Raw genomic sequence first — 19,888 nt, forward strand, 5'->3', positions numbered from 1 at the left:
AGGAATATGAGCTCTTGCTTGTGAAGTGGGATGATATATTTGATCAGCATAATAAAGACTTATGAGAGGGGAAATGCACCAGTGGAAGCTGAGTGAAGTCTCATTCTCCACTGCAGTCAGAAGGTAGTTTTTTCCCTTTCCTTTATGTAATCAGCAAGCTGTCTTCTGGGCACCTGATTTATATTTTATGTTTTCTGTTAATGATTGTAGTCTTGATGCTAAGCAGCTCTTGTGATAACTCTGTTGTCCACTGCAGTCACACTTGTGCTGAGTGCTTTTCACAGAATCACAGAATTAACCAGGTTGGAAGAGTCCTGGTTCCAAAATCGAGTTACCATGTAACCCTTCTGATTAAACTATGGCACCGAGTGCCTCATCCAGCCTCCGTTTAAACACCTCCAGGGGTGGCGACTCCACCACCTCCCTGGGCAGCCCATTCCAATGGGTAATCACTCTTTCTATGAAGAATTTCTTCCCATTGTCCAGCCTAAACCTGCCCTGGTGCAGTTTGAGACTGTGTCCTCTTGTTCTGTCACTGGGTGCCTGGGAGAAGAGACCAACCTCCCCCAGGTAGTTGTAGATGGCAATGAGGTCTCCCCTGAGCCTCCTCTTCTTCAGGCTGAACAACCTCAGCTCCCTCAGCTGCTCCCTGTAGAGCTTGTGCTCCAGTCCTCTCACCAGCCTTGTTGCCATTCTTTGGACACATTCACACACCTCAAAATCTTTCTTGAATTGAGAGGCCCAGAACTGGACACAGCACTCAATGTGTGGCCTAACCAGTGCTGAGTACAATTGCAGAAGGAATTGGAAACTTTTCGTATTTAGTTGGGAGTTTTCAAACTTGGTTGACACTTGGAGTAGTGAAATGTAAAGAATTTTCATGGTTTCTAAGGTGATGGGTTGGTTTGTTTGTTTGTTTGTTTGTTTTAATCTTTCAGGCACGTCCAGAACCTGACTCACTGGAGGAAGCAGGCATGAATGAAGATGAAGAGGAGAAGGAGGCAGATGTTTTTGTTCCGGGTTCTTCATATATCAAGCTGTTGTCTCTAACACCACCTTCTGTTCTAGAAGGTAAAAGAGATTATTTTGCAGATTTAATACCACAATGACTGTACAGACATGAGATTTTCTTATAACAGAGTGTCATGTTAAACAGCAACATTCTGGTTTTTTTATTCTATGGGAAAATACCAAATTACAGGATAAAATGCGAAGTAAAAGTTCAGAGGAAAACAAACCCCTCAACTAATTTTTTGCAAGTCAGCAAGGGAGACAGAGTTCCTGATGGTGCAAACAAATGCTTTTAACTTCTTAAGTCCTTGTCTGACTTAAAGGAAAAGCCAGTTGTCTATTATTTACTTCATCTGCTTGTTGTTTCACCCCAGTCCAACATCAACAGAGTGGACTGAGCAGCTCTGTGGGAAAAAGAAAAAAAACCAAGGCATACTGTTTTATATGCAGAGTATCAATAGTGTTAAAACAGCACTGTATGCAAAATACGTTTCATTCAATAAAGACATTAATGCTATTCTTAATGCTTAATTTTAGTGATGCGTATTGATGCTGAAGTATGCTTCCAATAGACGGTGTCTGATTGATGCACTAGTTTAGACACCTATGCAGCTTTAGTATTTTTGGGTTCTAATGTTCACTGAATTCTTCTCATTAATGCTTTGATTTCCAGTGTGATGATTTGGGAGTTACCTGCCCCGCCTCACACAATGAAATCACCCAGACTCGACTCAGCTGGCTGGATGTTAGAGAATGAAGCTATATTTACAGCTTAGCACAATTTACAAGCATATATATATATACAAATATTTACAGTTACATGCAGGTTAAAAGTCATACAGAAACACAATACCCCTCCCAGAAAATCAAGAGTCCCCTGGAGGCTCCTGACCCAAACCTCCTCCCCTTTCCCTCTTTCCTTCCGTTCAGAAATAACCAGATCAATCCCTGTATATCTCATGTGATAAATCTGGAGAGATCTGAGGTGAGGTGTCAAAAAGACAACAAGGAGGTTAGAGGCAAAAGGGTTAGGTTGGATTAAAGAGTTAAGGCAGAGGCAACCACACAGACCTAGACTGCTGGAGAGAAGGAACAGAAGTAAGAGCTGAGAAGTGTGTGAGAAGTGTCATGTATATTTTGACTAGTTGGGTTTCTCAGCAGAAGAATGAGGGCTATAAGTTACTGGTTTGTTGGGTTTTTTGTTGGTTTCTTCTCACAGATAAGGATTTAATTTCTCTCAGTAAAAATATTCCAATTAGCCTTAAAGCAGCACATCCAGTTACAGGATTATGACCTGAGTGCCTGGACACAGGCATTGTTATTTCACAGTTTCTAGAAGGCCTGGAATCTTGATAACTGATTGCAACCTGTAATCATTGCCATTGGGAGTAGTTGTACTTTCTAGCACTGGGGATTCCTAGAAAGATCCATTCATTAAACACTGCAGTCTAGAGTATGTGCAGCCTCACCCAGAAAAGCTTTTTGGGGATGACTTGTATAATGTATGGAAGAGAGTTATGTATCTGGGTAGAAAACTCAAGCTTCTATAATAGATACTGGGATAGCCAACTTACCGAAAACACGGGAAACCAAAATGGACTTCAGAGAGAAAAAGATCTGTGTGCAGCTAGCACATCTGAGTAAAAAGATGCAGCTAGCACAGAGCAATATAAAAACCTACATGCAAATATTTTTCCAACCCCTACATTCACTGAATATATTCGTCAGAGAAGTCTTCATCTTCGGTCATTGTTAGTTAATGCAAAATCCAGACCAGTTGAGCAACAGCTTCAGTAGCTAGCAGAGGTGGTTCTCAGGAGTTAATGGTTTCACTGAAAGGGTATGAAATTGGATTCATGAGGCAATGTCCATAATAATAGAAGAGCTACAAAAATCTCTCTTCTATTGAAGCTGAATCTGTGCCATCTCATGCTCTAGAATCTTGCTTCTACACACTATTGAGATTAATTTACTACTTTTTAACTGCTCAGAAGGAGGACTGAGATGCTTTTTGAGAAAATAAGTCACTCTTACTCAGTTTCCCCCAAAGTCCTTGTTAGTACACAGCAAATTGATCTAAATTTCTAAAGGAGGTTTAGCTTGTGATTGATGAGATGCTTCTTCTGTATTTTGCTTGCTGATTCCGTCAGCTCTGAATTACTGTTGCTTTTCCTTCCCTTCCTCTTTAATCATTTCAGAAGGAGGAAAATCTTTAGTTATTTTCAGCTTTCACATTCTTCTCCCTGAGGAGTTGAACACTTAGTCTATGACAGCTGTAGTTAAAAGGTTCCAGTCATAAGGTGGGCTGTATGCTGGCATTACTATTGAATTGTGGGGATTTCTTCCCAAATGCCTTCTCTGCCTCTGTGACAAGAAAATGTCTAAGCTTGTGAACAACTCAGTACAATTTATCTCTGCAACAGAGCTAAGGGAAAATCAATAAGCAAAGTAAAACTAGACTTTGTATAGTATTTGGATGGAACATGGTTTACTGTATCTGTCTGTGAAGTACTGGAAAGTGAGATTCTGCACAATACTTTCTCTCAGGCTCCTTTAAAACTTTTTTGTCATTTCAGTTCAAATATTGTGCCAAATTATTGCAGTTCATAGGGTATAAGGAGTACAGTAGTCTTATTTTTTATTTTAATAGTTTTTCATTATGGACGTCTGAGACTTGTCTGAAACCTGGTAGTCAGAAAATTATAAAAAATACCATAGAATCACAGAATGGTAGGAGCTGAAAGGGACCTCTGGAGGTCATCTGGTGCAACACCCACTGCTAAAGCAGGGTCATCTATAGCAGGGTACACAGCCTTGTGTCAAGGTGGTTTTTGAGTATCTCCAGAGGAGATTGCAACCTCACTGGGCATCCTTTTCCTGTGCTCTCACTCTCAAAGTAAAGCAGTTTTTCCAGATGTTCAGGTGGAACCTCCTGTGCTTCAGTCCACTAATCATTTGGGAAGCCCAGAACTGCACACAGTACTCCAGAGTTGAGGAGAAAGGTAACCATCCTTGACCTGCTGGCCACACTCTTCTTAACACACCCCAAGACAATATTAGCCTTCTTGGCCACAAAGGCGCAGAACAAACTATAAACTTCAAACAACATATCTTTGTTTGTTATTATTGAGAGGTCTTTCTCTTCAGGAAGGATGCAAAGAATTTTGTTGCTGTGATGTTAATTACCTCTTCTTCAGGCAGTCAACTTCCGCTCTTTAAAATACAATGCTCTAACACCTGCTGCATGCCTAAGTGTTTCATTAAATTATCAAGATTTTCTAATTTGAGTTACATGCAGCACCCTAGATCCTTGGGTTATATCTGTTGCCTGAGGAATTGTTTTTGAATGGGCTCTATGTGTTGAGAGTCTCTTGACATAACTAACAAGTGCAGTAATATGACAGCAGTGACAGTATCTGTGCTAGACTGTCTCTGTCAGTGCAGATGGACACCAGTGGAGAAAGAGCTGTATGCTCTTTCAGAAAATTTCTTTCCTATTGTTGTAGCCACCTTTAAAAATACAGTGCTTATCAAAGTCTAGAACAGGTAGTTTATATTGTCATGTCTATACTTTTTTTTTTTAAAGAAGGTTATATAGTATTGAAGACTGGGGGAAAAGATTTATAGTTTCTCTCTAAATTGCTTCAGTGATGTTTTTGCTTGAAGAATATTGGCATTACATGTAGGGAAAAATAATCCACAGAGGTATATGCTCTTCTTGCTATTCTACAAAAACCTACTGGATTTAGTCTGGTGCTCCACTATGAAGTTAGGGGCAACAGGTACAAACTGGAACACAGGTGGTTTCACTTCAACTTAAGGAGAAACTTCTTTACTTTGAGGGTGCTGGAGCACTGGAAGTGGCTTCACAGAGAGGTTGTGGAGTCTTCTTCTCTGAAGACTTTCAAAACCTGTCTGGACACATTAGCAGTGGGGTTGGACTAGATAATTTTCAGTGGTCCCTTCCAACCCCTCCCATTCTGTGATTCTAGGATTCTCCTCATTTTTTTGTGTTTTGTCCAGCATTTGAAGAATTTGCTGCCTCACTTGTGAAACAAGAGATGACCAACATGCCCCGTAGTGTCTATCATTCTGCCTTGAGAGGAGGGACCACACGCTCAGACCACGGGAAGACCGTGGCAAGCGTTCCAAACTTCTTACTGAAAATGTATGAGAGGAACAACCAACCAGGCATGACACCAGGCCTTGCAGGTGAGGTGTAACTTTCTTGAAGTTAGACAAGTATATATGTTTTGGTCCAAAGATTTCTATGAATCTGAGAGTGAATCAGTTTAATTAACAGTGAGGTCCTATGCCACTTCCATATGTTTACACAGGCTTTTAAATTGTTGGGTTTATTAAATTTACTTTAAATTGCTTTGAGGTGTCTGCTTACTATTGCAAGACTTTTGAACTGCTAGCTGTTAGTATTGATTCATCTTGACCTTTATTTTCTCCTTTGCTACTTCTTTAAGCTGGCATGTTGTTGTGTTATGACCTTCCAGTCCATGTGGGCAAAGATGGCAAGCCTATTAATCGATTTCTGGCCAGCAGGGCACGCAGTTTCCAGCAAATGCTGGTAGCCCTCATTCATGAGGTAAGTTGCTGACATTTTTTTCCCTTTTCCAGAAGCATTGTGCTTCCTCCTCTCTGCCTATGCAGTTAATGACACAAATGGAATTGTGTAAATCTCTTTAAAAGTTCATAAAGCAATTCTATTAATACACCAATTTTGTATTACTTCAGAAGTTTCTTGTGTGGATCTGATGGTTATGTTTCCACTCACAGGTCAAAAATAAGAATTGCATCAGTCTGATATGAGCAGCAAAGCATAGAGGTTGATTTAAAACAAACCAAGAAAGCCCACTTCTGTAACATTTAGATCAAGACACTATGTCCAGAAATGAAAACCACGTATGAGTATCTGCATATGTTTAAGACTTAGGGTGTTTTTTTTCCACACCATGACAATACTGATTCCTGTTCTACTACACAAGGATAGAAAAGCTTGAATGGTCCTATTACTCCCTTCTCTCTCCCATGTACAGGCCGTTTTGTACTGTTTGGGATAATTTTACTTTATGCTGTTTTGTGCAGAGAAGCCTTTTTTCGGAGCACAGTGCTGTGGATCCTGTGCTGACATTGAACCAGAACTATGAAATATAAGAGAATGTTTTATGTAACATTTACACTGTACCTGTTGCGGAAGTTGGAAGAGGCAGAATGAGTGAGATACAGGTTGCATGTGGGAGTGTGTCTGGATCCTAATCTTGGTTTGTCATTGGCACCCAACAGACCCAGATCCTACTTGCTGCATAATTATTTTATGATGCTAATAAAATCACTGACACCAAACAGCGTATTATGAAATAAATATCACACAAGGTTTGAGTGGGAAGGTTGCATGCACATGGTTGGGAGCTTTCTGTTTAAAAACTAACACAGGTATCTGTTGTGGAAAATACATAGAGATGGCTTTCTGATCCTGTGATGCGTCCTCTTGGCTTTGTTCTGCCTTTGCTCCCAAGTCTTGCTCCCAAGTCTTGCTCCCTTGCTCGTTCACTCTGCGTTTGCACTGGTTTATTCCCTCAGTCTATTTGGAGGGAGCTGTTTTCCTCTTTAAGAAAACCTGTCTACAGCATAGTCTGCCTGAGTTTTCCAGTCAAGCAATGTGAATGTGTACCATAATGAAACTGTGTACTTCTAAGCAGTGCACTCTTCCAGCTCTCTACCCTCTCTCAGGCACTTCCACATGCCAACAGACTTATACTTGTTTGTTTAAAATAGAACAGCTTGTAATTTTTGTTGTTCTGAGCTGAAAAGCCACAAAATAATATTTGTGTCTTGTGGTCACAAAGATGCCACACAAATCTCAGTAGAAGTTAGTAAGCAGTAAAAGGAAGAAAACCAAACTTGCACCAGTTGAACTAGGGTATTGAAATCCCTCCCAGATGCTGCATTATGAAGGCAGTGTCAACAGGAGCATGAAGTATTTCAAATGGCAAGTTCTTTCCTCAAACTAGTAAAAATAAAAAACCAAAACCCACCCTTAAACAGAGATCTCATGTATGTAATCATATATGCAAATTTAATAGATATTTTCCATCTTGACATCTTTACTACTAGAGTGCACAGGTAAATTTATGGGTATGTTCTAACTACTTGGGTGCTCCAGTGGAGAACACCAGGGAAAGTCCACAAGGATTTTGCAGGTAGTCAGAGGAGCAGATTTAGAATAATGGGTTGTGAGTGGAGTGTGGGCTTGCATAGCATCCAGAAAGAAAAGCTCTGCCTGCTCTGTAGATGTTTCATTCATTGGGACCTGGATTCAGTACCAGAGGTCATGGAGGAAGGAAAAAAGCAACTGTTTTAGTAGAAGGCATATACTAAAGTGTTGTATAAGCCAAATTCCAGTGGTATGAAAATCAGTTGTGAACAACTATGTTGTAAACACTGGCTTATTACCCTATTAAGGCTTCAAATACAGTCTCTGGTTAAAAATGTACATTATGTCTGTGTACTGGCATTAATTATTGTGTGCATCAGCACACCAAAAATTGACTTTTCTTGTGCTAACAAAGTACCTTTACAGAAACACAACCTTAAGATGGTTTCCTTAACAAAATGTGGAAGTTTTATGGAATGTGGTGAAGGAGATGGATCATAGAATCATAGAATAGATGGATGTAGTGAATATGAACCAATGACTGGAGACAGAATATTTTATGAAGTATCTCAGTATTTAACAAAGTCAGTTGTCAAAATGTAATAAAACTAAAAAGAAATAAAGTATGTCTGAAATATAAACCTGTCCTAGGTTGGGGACTATAGGATTAAAAGTCCTCTGGGGACTAGAAAATTATTATTCAATCCCATAATTTTGCTACCTCTTTATAAACTAATGCTGAGGCTAACTCTGCCTCCTTTCCTCTCCCTCCAGCCTGCCATATCTGGTAGGAGCTACTTATGGGGACAAACATGTGAGGAGTAGGTCTAGTTTTAAGGCCTCCAGAGGTTTTTGTTTGGGCCTGTGGATGACAAGAGACGTTGAGGAGGGAGGACTGGAGCACTGAGGATTATTGATTTAGTTTCAGGTATGGGGAAGATTCAAGGGGGTCACTATGGATTTTGTATCTGTAGTTTCTTTCTGTATTTCTCTTTCCAAATATAATTGTTTTCTTTTGGAGTTCACCTGAGAGTCTTGTTCTGTTAGCTCTTTAAAAACCACGACAGAATAAATGGGTAGCAAAGGATGATTATGCTGATGTTCCTTGGTAGCTTTACTCTTGGCCATGTGAGCGTCTATGTGTTGTACTCTTACAGGAACTTTCTTTGGACAGGTAGTGATGTCCTGCCATAAGTCAGCAGCCCAAACTGGCTTTCCTTTCCTTTGCCAATTACTCCTTTTCCAGTCCATTAGCCAACCCCACAAGGCATTGGCTACCAGTCATGAATCAGTATAGAGGTAAATCATGGGCCAATTCTCACACACAGCTACATCAAGAGCAAGTTGGAGAGGTTTTACCTCTGCAAACTGGCTTGCTTCAACTTCTCTAGCTTTTACTTCAGCCTCTGCTCACATAGGGCTCCAAACTGCAGCTCTCCATTTTTGCTCGTTTCCAACAAGGCAACGGGAACCATCTGTGAATAAAGCACAGTTCCTTTCTTCATTTGACAAATCACTGTAAGGAGGAGCTTCCTCTGCCTGAGTTACTCTCTCCTCTGGAGGACTTATAGAGTTTCTGCCTTCCAGACAGTTAGTAATCATCTCCACTATGCCAGGTCGTTCAAAACTCCTCATGCATGCTCACTGCATTATGAGAGCCATCCCCTTAGGTAACATTGTTTGCATGATGCAGTGATGACCCCTTCCCTTTAAACATCCAGTTCAAAACTGGTAATCTGGGAGCCCAAAGAAGTTGAAAGTCTGTTCTCATTACTTCGGAAGCAGCTCTTACTCCTTCGTAAGCAGCAGGGATCTCTTTCTGTGTTGGAGTACAGTTTGCTTCTGACTCTCTATATCCTCTACTCCAGAAACCAAGTGGTTGGCTGTGTGTTTCTCCTGGGGCTCTTTGCTGTAGGCACCAGGTTGGACCATTATCACTGGCAGCCATGTACAAAATGTTCTTAATGTCTGGACCAGTTCGAACAGGTCCAAAACCCATTGCATGAACTACTTCCTGCTTTATGTGATCAAAGGCTGCTTGTTGTTCAGGTCCTCACTTAAAGTTGTTTCTCTTTCAAGTCACATCGTGTATAAAGGTTTTACAATTTGACTGTATCCAGGGATGTGCAGCCTGCAAAATCCAACCATTTCTAAGCAAGATAATATATCCTTGTTTTTTGTGGGATCTGCCATGGTGGAAACTATCACATCCAGTAGGATGTGGTAGCGACCATCTTTCCAATGAATTCTGAGGAACTGGATCACTCTAGCAGGTCCTTTCACCTTGCCTCGCTTTATGGTGAAAACTGCATTCAACAGAAAATTATTTTATTTCCTTTCTCAAAAACTTTTCTGCTGTGTTCCCGCAGACAATGATGACATGAATGAACTGCAGATGCTCTGGAGCTCCACCTTTCTCCAATGCATCATAGGATCACTGCATGACAAATTGTTGAGCTGTGCTTCCAGACATAAGCTTTTCATGCTCCAATGAAATTATATAAACTTGACCATTGTTGTAGTTTGTAGCCTATGCCTGGAATGTTCACCTCTCCACTCAAAGACTCCAGGACACTTCAACTTCTAAGTTTGTCTGACCTAGAAATCTAGCTCAAACAGCCAAAAACTGAAATGTAACAAATCTTCAGACAATCTTAATTAAACCCTTATATATAATTATAGACACAAATTTGATCAAAATACCAGTATTTCTGTTTGCAGCTTAAGCTGCTTTAAAAACACAAACAAACAAAACAAAATCAAAGTTTTTACCTTTTTTTTTCTCTGACAGTTAGGTTTGTCAGGAAAAATGTATTTGGGTCTTTGGCAAGAAGGAAAGTGAGTACCCAGTTTACCCAGGACATTTTCATGCTTGTTTTTCCCCAAAATTTCATTTGTAAATTTGTGCTTGTTAGCCCTCAGTATTCTAGTGAGCAGAATGTAACAGTGGGGAAGAAAAAAAAAAAGGTATGCTAAAAAGCTGTCAAATAATTGTATTGGTCTAAACAGAGTTAGTGAGACCTAGGCTCATGTTTACTGTGCACTGGCTATAGGAATTAATGTGGTTTTGCAAAGGCATTAGCTTCAGAATTCAACACAGCACATTAAGCAAAGTGAGATGCCAGTTGTGTGTTGGATGGTATTTAATATTGCTCCACAAATAACATGCTAGGCACTCTGTAGACACAAGGGAGAAGCATTCCCTGCATTTGTTAGATGTGCTGTGATTATGTGCATCTTTGAGCACTGAAGCAGAAAGTTCTTTCCGTACATTTTTTGCTGGATTGATTTTGATGTAATCAAGATTCTAGGATTTATTCAAAGCTTGTAGTAGAAGTACCGTAAGGTGATAATTGGATTTTCTGGAGCAGACTTCACTGCAGTATATTCTTCAGTGTGTAGGTATTGCAATGAATCATAGAATCAGCCAGGTTGGAAGAGACCTCCAAGATCATCCAATCCAACCTATCCCCCAGCCCTATCCAGTCAACTAGACCATGGCACTAAGTGCCTCATCCAGTCTTCTCTTGAACACCTCCAGGGACAGTGCCTCCACCACCTCCCTGGGCAGCCCATTCCAATGCCAATCACTCTCTCTGTGAAGAACTTCCTCCTAACATCCAGCCTATACTTTCCCCGACACAACTTGAGACTGTGTCCCCTTGTTCTGTTGCTGGTTGCCTGGGAGAAGAGGCCAACCCCCACCTGGCTACAATGTCCCTTCAGGTAGTTGTAGACAGCAATGAGGTCACCCCTGAGCCTCCTCTTCTCTAGGCTAAACAACCCCAGCTCCCTCAGCCTCTCCTCATAGGGTTTGTGTTCAGATTATGTACTACTTTATTCTGGCTTCTGCTTATGAAATTATTGAATGTATCTCCTCCATGAAACAATTCAGGAAGGAAGTGTCTTTAGAGATTTTCCCTTTATATTCTACTGTCAAATATGCCTTAGAAAGAGACACCTTTTTTTTTTCCCTTCACAGAAGAATAACAGGGGGAGGAGTTGCAAGTGTATGCATGCATGTTAAAAAGATCCTCAACACAAAATTTGAAATGAAAAGAGATAGTCTGTCACCACTTCACTCATACAGATAATGTAATGCTAGCCTTATTTCTGACATCACTGAGGCCGTGGTTTATATCTCACATATGTGAGAAGGATATTAAAATACATTACTGAGCACTTAACTGACATATGGGTATGGTCTAAGCCACACTTTATAGCTACAACCTGAGTTGGCCAGACTATTGAGGTAGAGACCTATTGTACATAGTGAAGAACTTACTATGATTCCTTGTCTCCCTGCTCTATAGCAGATTTTAAGATGAGCCATAAAGATTAATGATATTACAATTTATAAGTTCTTCAATCAGTATTATCTCACTTAGATACACAAGGAAGTAATAGAAATATGCCTGATTTTATTGTTCTCCAAGTTTGTTTCATGTGCCCTCTGCTGGCTACACGTCAAGTGCTGAACAAATGAGCCAAATACAAAGATCTGCGGCCGTGCGAAGGCACTAGTGCTGCAAGCAGCCAATTCTTGCAAGGGTGTTTAGTTTTTATTTGACGTGCCCTGGAGATGGGAAATGAACCTCTTGTTTAGTTTAAAATTACTCTGCCAGTGTTGCAGAAGTGTGAAGTACTTTCACCAAGTGTATTCAGAAGTGCTGAAGTACACGAGTACTTCTCCTGTGGTTTGACAGCGTTCTGTGCCTTGTGTTTGGGCCAAAACAGTCTATACTTGCATGTCTTTTCAGAGAGATGTGTCCTTAAGCATTGATCAACAGACTGAAATTACTGTCTCCTGACTTGTGCTGTTTCATACTGTGTAAAATCTCAGATTGCAGCTTTTCCTTGAAAACTACTTGATAGTCAGGTTTGGCTATGTTGCCTCCAAAGAACATCCAGGAGTAGCATGGCAGTGTTTCACAACCACTGGTTCTGAGTTCAGAATTCTCTTGAGTGTCCTCCCCTCTGCCTCCCTCCCACCCAATATCTTGCACATAAATCACTCAGGAGACTCTGAACTTCATTTATTGTCAGCTTTGTCTATGCTAGCTAGTATTAGTTAACTGATGCTTAGTGATGGTGTTATTGTTACTGTTGTGTATCCAGTGAGAGAGCACACTGGTTTCCAGCACTGAAATGATAGCTATCAGCACTGCTTAAGTGATAATCTTCAGCTCTATATTCAGTCGTTTCTAATTGCAGGTGAATTTTACTTGAGTGGTTTTTATTATGTAGAGATGTTCTAGTTCCTCTTGTCTTTCTGTCATTCCATGTATCTGCAAAATGTTTACTACCTACAAGAAAAAATAATTAATCAAAAGCTGCTCAGCAGTTCTGCTGGTAATGAAGCACATCTTCAAATTTTATATCAGATGTGCAAGGTGCTAATAATCTGCTCTTGATTAGATTATGTTGCCTAGTTCTTTAAAAGCAACAGTACGCACTTACAGGTTTATATTACCTGCATGAGTGACTGAAGTTTTTTGAAGGTCTACTTTTGCTCTGCTGCACCAATGTAGACTACATGAATTTCACAAGCAAATATAAATGCACAAATCTGAAATAGTTTCAGGGTAAAGGCAGGGACAGGAATTGCTCCAGGTGCCTTGGGAACCTATGGCAAACAGTTCCAACTGCAGCCTTGACTGCTCGTCAGCTTGTTAGAGAAACTGAGTAGCAGAGAGGGGTGTACTCATGTTGGTTGTGGAGTAGACTAGATCATCTCTTTATTGGTATTGATTTGCATAGATCTGTTAATACTCTCTCAGATGTGTTCTAAGTGTACAGCTGATAGTGTTCAAGAAGCTTCAGCACAGTCTTTTGAGGTTTTTTTTGGTTGTAAAGTCCATTTAAAGAAAGAACATTGACTGCTTTGTGTAGATTTTGAGGGGCATAAAATAGGAGAGATGAGACTTATGGGAGCTGAGCTGTTTATTTTGGTATATCATGTTCTGCAGAGGAGACCAGTGGAGCACATGATGAAGAAAGGAGAAGGATGCATACCTTGAGACATGGAATGTATAACATGTTAACAATGACTAGTCTCTGTAATAAACAGGAGGAACTAAAAGGAAGAATAATAACTGTATGGCAAGATTAGTTACTGTAGGTGAGCTTTGGGCATTTCTTTATCACAGCTCCCAGGGGGTTTCCATAGTTCAGGGAGTCTCTCATGTTCTTTTAATTTGGAAATAAGACGTGTGTGCCTTGAACAGCAGATACTGAGATATATCCCATATCACTACAACCTGACATGTTTGCCTTTCCTTTATTAAAAAATGATTATGATGAAAACTGCTGGGATTCAATAACTTGCTTCCAGTAGAGTTCAAGTAGCTGTGATGACATTTTTTTTCATCTTTTTTTGATAGAGGCAGACAGCAGATGTATTTGGACAGTAGTAGGAAAGAAACAGCTCTGTGTGCCCACCATGGAATATGATGAGAGATAACAATGTACACCCATAATTTTAATTTATTTTAATTAATAACAGAGCTAATGTTATTTGTGGGTCTAAAAAAACACAGCAGTTTAAAAGGAGAGCACAGCTGAACTCCTATCTTCAATAAAATGTTGCTCCAGTTAGGAGAGTCATGCAGGGAATGAAATGGAGACCTCTGCATAATGGGTTGCAATTCACATATTTTGTGAACTATGATTTATAAGTTGTGCAACATGCAAACTGGAGAGAGAAAGATACCTATTTCATGCAAGACTTTGACTTCTGGAAAAACTTCTTGGTGGCCTTGAATTTGTGGCCCATTCTACTGAGCTTACTTCTGTCATTACTTTGCTAACCTACCAAGGCTACAAATGACTTGTTACTGAGATTACTTGGCTTCTTTTTTTTTGTTTTCAGCATGCTTTGGAAAAGTCTTTGAGTCAGTTTTCTGTGGTGCTTACTAAAAAGCACCATAGAGCTTGGGATCCCGAGGGAAGTCTGATTGTGGAGTTAACAGTTATTATTTTATTATGAAGCTGAGGCTGTTGTACCTGTGAGGGATTTGGTCCTCATGTTTGTTCCACTAGTGTTTTCTAGAAAGAAAGTTTGTGATTCCTTTTGTTTTTTTTTTAACAATTTCTTTCTTAAAGGAAGTTTTAATGAGGTACTTGAACAGAGTTTTATATACCCCAATTACACTAATGCATTTTTCATAGAATCATAGAATCAACCAGGTTGGAAGAGACCTCCAAGATCATGCAGTCCAACCTGGCACCCAGCCCTATCCAATCAACTAGACCATGGCAGTAAGTGCCTCATCCAGGCTTTTCTTGAACACCTCCAGGGATGGTGACTCTACCAGCTCCCTGGGCAGCCCATTCCAATGGCAAATCACTCTCTGTGGCAACAACTTCCTCCTAACATCCATCCTGTACTTCCCCTGGCACAACTTGAGACTGCGTCCCCTTGTTCTGTTGCTGGTTGCCTGGGAGAATAGACTGACCCCCACCTGGCTATAGCCTCGCTTCAGGTAGATGTAGACATCAGTGAGGTCCCCCCTGAGCCGCCTCTTCTCCAGGTTAAACAACGCCAGAAATTTAATGATTTATTATGTGTTTAGGTAGTCATCTAGTTGTATTTAGGTGTCTGTTTCAAGCTTTTAGAAGCACCTAAGATTTACAAAAACTATGACAAGCAAGCCTTAGTAACATCTTTGTTACATACATTTTTTTTTTGTCTACCAGTCCTACTGACTATCATAATTGTTGCCATGTATAACTTTGCTGCCCTTCATGTTTTTCTGACCTGGGTAATAAAATTGAAAGTAACTTGGTCTGGGTACAACCAAAAAGGACAGTGAAGCACATTATCATTTTGATTTCCAGCAACTATATGTAATGTCATATGGGCATGAGCAAATCATTGCCTGCAAATCAGAGGTTGGAGAATATACATCCTCCATATGTTAGACTTAATGTAACCACTTCTATCTTTTCTGGTGTGTTGCACAGGTTAACATTCAGCCTTCTGAGTGGCACCGCTCCATACTGCTGCCACAGTCCTGGTTGGGATTTATGAGTCGAACCTACAGTGCAGTCCTTCAGGTAATTTTGAAGTACAGAATGTTGTGCAGAGCAATGCTCATTCAAGTGGTGTGTTTTACCAGCAAAAGCATCCATGCAAGTTACAGTAATGTAAAAACAATGCTTGACATTCTTAGTAACAAAATTTATGGAAAGGAAATTAAAATTAATCTTGAATTAGTGGCAGCACAATCTGAGATACTTTGTGGAAGTATAATTAATGCTTAGTGTTCAGATTCTTGCAGTCTTATTCTTTTGTTAGGTTGTAAAAAGTGCCAATTCTTAGAGTTTTTGTGATGTGAAATCCTATCTAGAGCTCTGAAGTCTTATTTTGGGCAGGAATCCTGTAGTAAAAGTATCACAAAGGATACAGAAGCTATCAAGGAATGCCTAATTAAATGGAACTTGCCTTAACCAGCACGCAGAGCTGTTGCTCTGTGAGAGACTGATCTTTATTTTCCATCTTTTCTGACGATTAGGAAATATCTTAAAACTTCTCTCATTAGGTTAGCTGGTCTGATATCTAGAGCAGTGTGGTGTCATTTAGGTTTTTCAACAGGAAAATGACCTAAAAAACTTTAAACAAATATTTGCCTCCTGGAAGGCTGTCTTTGTGTTGAACAGGAGGATTTGTCTGTGTTTCCTTGCCATGTCAGCTCTTCTCAGCATGAGCAGCTCAGGTTTCTGAGTGAATTCTAGAAGCTTTGACTGTTGCTTGTTTTGTTGTGTGGCAAAACGTGCTTCTTTAACATTTTCAAAACAAATTCTATCTTGTCCATCAACAAAACATCAGATTCTAAGCTGAGGCAACTCCAGGAAGCAACTATTCAAATTGTAATTTCAGGTCATGACAACAGAGGGGCTATTAATTTTTGGTACCATTTAATTACTTTCCTATTTTGTTTCCCCTCTGAGAAGGAATCAGGATCAAACTTTTTCTTGAGAAACTTAGCATTTACCAGACTTGTTTCTGAAAGCCTCTCTAGGATTGTGTTCCATTGTGTGAGGCAGTAGAGCATATTTTTGTTGTATCTGAGGTCCCTCACTAGATACCTAGTATCTTTGGTCGCTTCTTACGCTTGTATGGTGCATAGCCGAAAGAGACTACAGTATAAGCTGAGTAGTCTTAATAGTTCATAATTCAGTATGTCTGCTAGAATAGTTGGGAAGCAGACATTCATAGAGTGCAGTTCACCAGAACCTTTGTGTGAGGATTTTTTCTTTCCTCTGGACAGCTGAAAGTCCTCCTGTCAGCTTTTGGGGTGGGTTTTTTTGATGTCTACTCATATGTTTAAGTGTCTGCCAGTTTACTCATTCAGCATGTTTTTGAGACTGAAATAAGCCTCATCATGATGAGGTCTTGATTTCATACATAATTAAACCGATGTTTATGTACTTGGGGAAATTGCAGTAGGTTTCTGCATAGTTTTTATGCAGCTTTCTCTTTGGTCAGCATGGTGTGTATGCTGCTTTAATCTCTGTGAAGAGTCACCTTTTGAGTGACATCTGGATTTATAGGACTGACCCTCTTATTTCCTCAAGTTTCTTGCACACTTGATCTACAAGCATTTAATACATGAAAAAATCAGCTGTATTTTTCACTTAAGGCTTAATAACTTCATAAGGAGCAATAAGCGACAACCTAAGCAAATTGAGGTGCAGTTGTCTCACTGTAGAAGGGTGAACATTACATCAGGAAAAGGATAAGCAATTCTCCTCTAAGTAGTGAATCAATAAAGTGATATTTTGCTGTTAGAATCTATTTTAGCTATCAGGCTTCTAAATTTCATTGAGTGATTACAGGATCCCAAGATATTAGGGGTTGGAAAGGACCCAAGGAGATCAAGTCCACCCTCCCTGCCAGAGCAGGACAATACTATCTAACACAGATCACAGAGGAACACATCCAGACAGGCCTTGAAAGTCTCCAGAGAGACTTCACAACCTCTCTGGGAAGCCTATTCCAGTGCTCTGTGACCCTTACAGTAAAGAAGTTGCCCCTTGTATTGAGGCAGAGCCTCTTTTGCTGCAACTTACACCCATTGCTCCTTGTCCTATCACAGGGAGCAAGTGAGCAGAGCCTGTCCCTCCACTCCTGGCCAGCCTTCAGATGCTTATAAACATTTACCAAATCCCCTCTAAGTCTTCTTTTCTCCAGACTAAAAAGCCCCAGGTCCCTCAGCCCCTCCTTATAAGCCATGCCCTTCAGTCCCCTAATTATCCTCATAGCCCCTGGTTGTTACACCCCTTCCCAAGGAATTATCATTGTATTGACTAAGAGAGATGTCTCTCAATCCACTCTCAAGCCATCTGTAGCTTGTTTTCCTCACTCGGAATAAAAGAATTATGAATTCTTTTGCTTAAAATATTGCATATTACTGTGTGATCCTATGTGAAAAGCAGTCAAGTTTATTTATGAAGTAACCCTCAATTGAAAGGATACATTCATTGCTGAAGTGTTCTCTGATGAAAACTGGTGATGGCCATGTAACATCCCTTTCTGACTTTCTGTAATTGTGTAGGGGAGGCAGGCAGAGCTGGAGATGCAGTTAAAGCACGGAAAAGAGGATCCTGAAGAGGTGCAGTACAAACAGTTTACAGCCTGGCTCTGGTAAGGAACTGCCGGTCTCCTTTCAATCACTTGTAAAGGCAAGTGAGGTAGCCTAGAAGAGAGCCTTTATTTTGCAAGTTTGAAGACTGTATGAGCACTAACAAGAAAAACTGCAAGCAAACATCAGATACAAAGTACTAGCTGGGGAGGTGGGAAGTGGGGGCAGGAAGAAGACTACTGAAATAATTATCATGTGCATGGGTTCATAGATTGCCGTTGACGGTGCCTGAAACTTTGTGGGATAAGCATGTGCAAGGAATGGAAGACTGCATTTGGTTTTGAATCACAAAATAATTTTGGTTAGAAAAGACCTTTAAGTATCCTTTTTTCCAGACTAAACACACAGTTCCCACAGCTGCTCCTCAGAACTTTTCTCCATACTTTTCACCAGCTTCCTTGCACTTCTGTGGACCAGCTCCAGTACCTCAATGTCCTTCTTGTGGTGAGAGCCCCAAAACTGAACAACAGTACTTAAGGTGTGGCCTTAGCAGTGCTAAGTAGAATCATAGAATCAACCAGGTTGGAAGAGACCTCCAAGATCATCCAGTCCAACCTATCACCCAGCCCTATCCAATCAACTAGACCATGGCACTAAGTGCCTCATCCAGTCTTTTCTTGAAGACCCCCAGGGACGGTGCCTCCACTACCTCCCTGGGCAGCCCATTCCAATGGGAAATCACTCTCTCTGTGAAGAACTAGTACAGGGGAGCAATCACTTCTCTGGTTCTGCATGGGTTTGTTGTGACCCAAGTGCAGGACCTAGTACTTGGCCATGTTCAGCCAATCAATCCAGCCTGGCCAAGTCCCTCTGCAAAGCCTTGCTACCCTCAAGCAGATGAGCCCTGCTTCCCAGCTTAGTGTCATCTGCAAACTTACTGGGGGGGCACTCTATCCCTTTGTCCAGATCATTGATAAAGATGCTAAAGAGAACTGGCCTCAATATTGACCTCTGGGGAACGTCACTTGTAACTGACTGTCAACTGGATTTAAGTCTGTTCACCATCACTTTTTTGGGCCTAGTCATCCAGCTGGATTTTTAACCATCATTAAGCTCAAAACAATTAAAACACTCCTGTGATAGTGGGCCAGTCCACTGCCTCTCCTTCCTTACTTGTCCCTTCTGAAGAGTTTGTGTTGATTGTGGCACTCCAGTAATGTGAGACAGCTTACCACATTCCTGTGATGGCCACTATATCATGGTTGTCCTGATGCACAAATGGCTTCCAGCTACTCCTGTTCGCTTCTCATACTGCATGTGTTAGTGTAAGTGCACTTCAGCTGGTCTAAAGGTCCCTCCATTCTTTTACAGAGCAAAGTCGTAGTTGCTTCCTGACTGTTCTCAGGTGCTCTTGTGGTTACTAATCCATTAATAACCCTTGTGCCTTTGCTGTCTCATGAGTCTCCATTGCTTACCTCCACTGACAGGGCAGCCAGAAGACTTCACTAGCACACCATCCTTCAAATATTGGTGTGCTGCCCTTGGGCTTATTTCTAGCAAGCCAAATTTTGTGCCCTACCTACTTGAAATCTAAAGAACAAAACTTAGTTTCAGAGCCTGAATCATCTGTCTCACTGAAAATGACTTGGTACAAGAAATGTGAGCATTGGTACAATACAAAGAGAAAACATTTTCCAGGTAAAGAGAATGCTTATAGTAGTGCTGCTTTTGTGGATTTCTCTTGAACTGATAGCTGCTCCATACCTCTTCAGTGGCATTAATTACAGAATCACAGAATTGCTGAGGCTGAAGTAGAGAGATTATCAAGTCCAGCCTATGACCTAAGATCACCACATCCACTAGACCCATGTTGCTAAGAGCCGCGTCCAGTCTTTCCTTTAAACACCTCCAGGGATGGTGACTCCCACCTCCCTGGGCAGTCCATTCCAGTGCCTAATCAACCTTTCTGTGAGGAAGTGCTTCCTAACATCCAACCTAAACCTCCCTTGGTGCAGCTTCAGGCCATGCCCTCTTGTCCTGTCACTAGTTGGCTGAGAGAGAAGCCTGACCCCCACCTTACTACAACTTCCCTTCAGGTAGTTGTAGAGTTTGGTAATGTCGCCCC

The 19,888-nt window shown here is 40.8% G+C and overlaps 1 protein-coding gene across 1 annotated transcript in view; it reads left to right on the forward strand.

Annotated features, from left to right (window-relative positions):
* FOCAD (focadhesin) overlaps positions 1–19,888 on the forward strand; it is a 105,135-nt gene that overhangs the window by 43,116 nt on the left and 42,131 nt on the right. The window contains exons 19-23 of the mRNA XM_064176839.1: positions 939–1,071; positions 5,035–5,223; positions 5,487–5,608; positions 15,143–15,235; positions 17,737–17,825. Coding sequence (XP_064032909.1) covers positions 939–1,071; positions 5,035–5,223; positions 5,487–5,608; positions 15,143–15,235; positions 17,737–17,825 — 626 coding nt within the window. The remainder of the gene's footprint in view (positions 1–938; positions 1,072–5,034; positions 5,224–5,486; positions 5,609–15,142; positions 15,236–17,736; positions 17,826–19,888) is intronic.

This window comes from Pogoniulus pusillus, chromosome Z, assembly GCF_015220805.1.
Source record: "Pogoniulus pusillus isolate bPogPus1 chromosome Z, bPogPus1.pri, whole genome shotgun sequence".
In the NCBI taxonomy this organism is placed as follows: Eukaryota; Metazoa; Chordata; class Aves; order Piciformes; family Lybiidae; genus Pogoniulus; species Pogoniulus pusillus.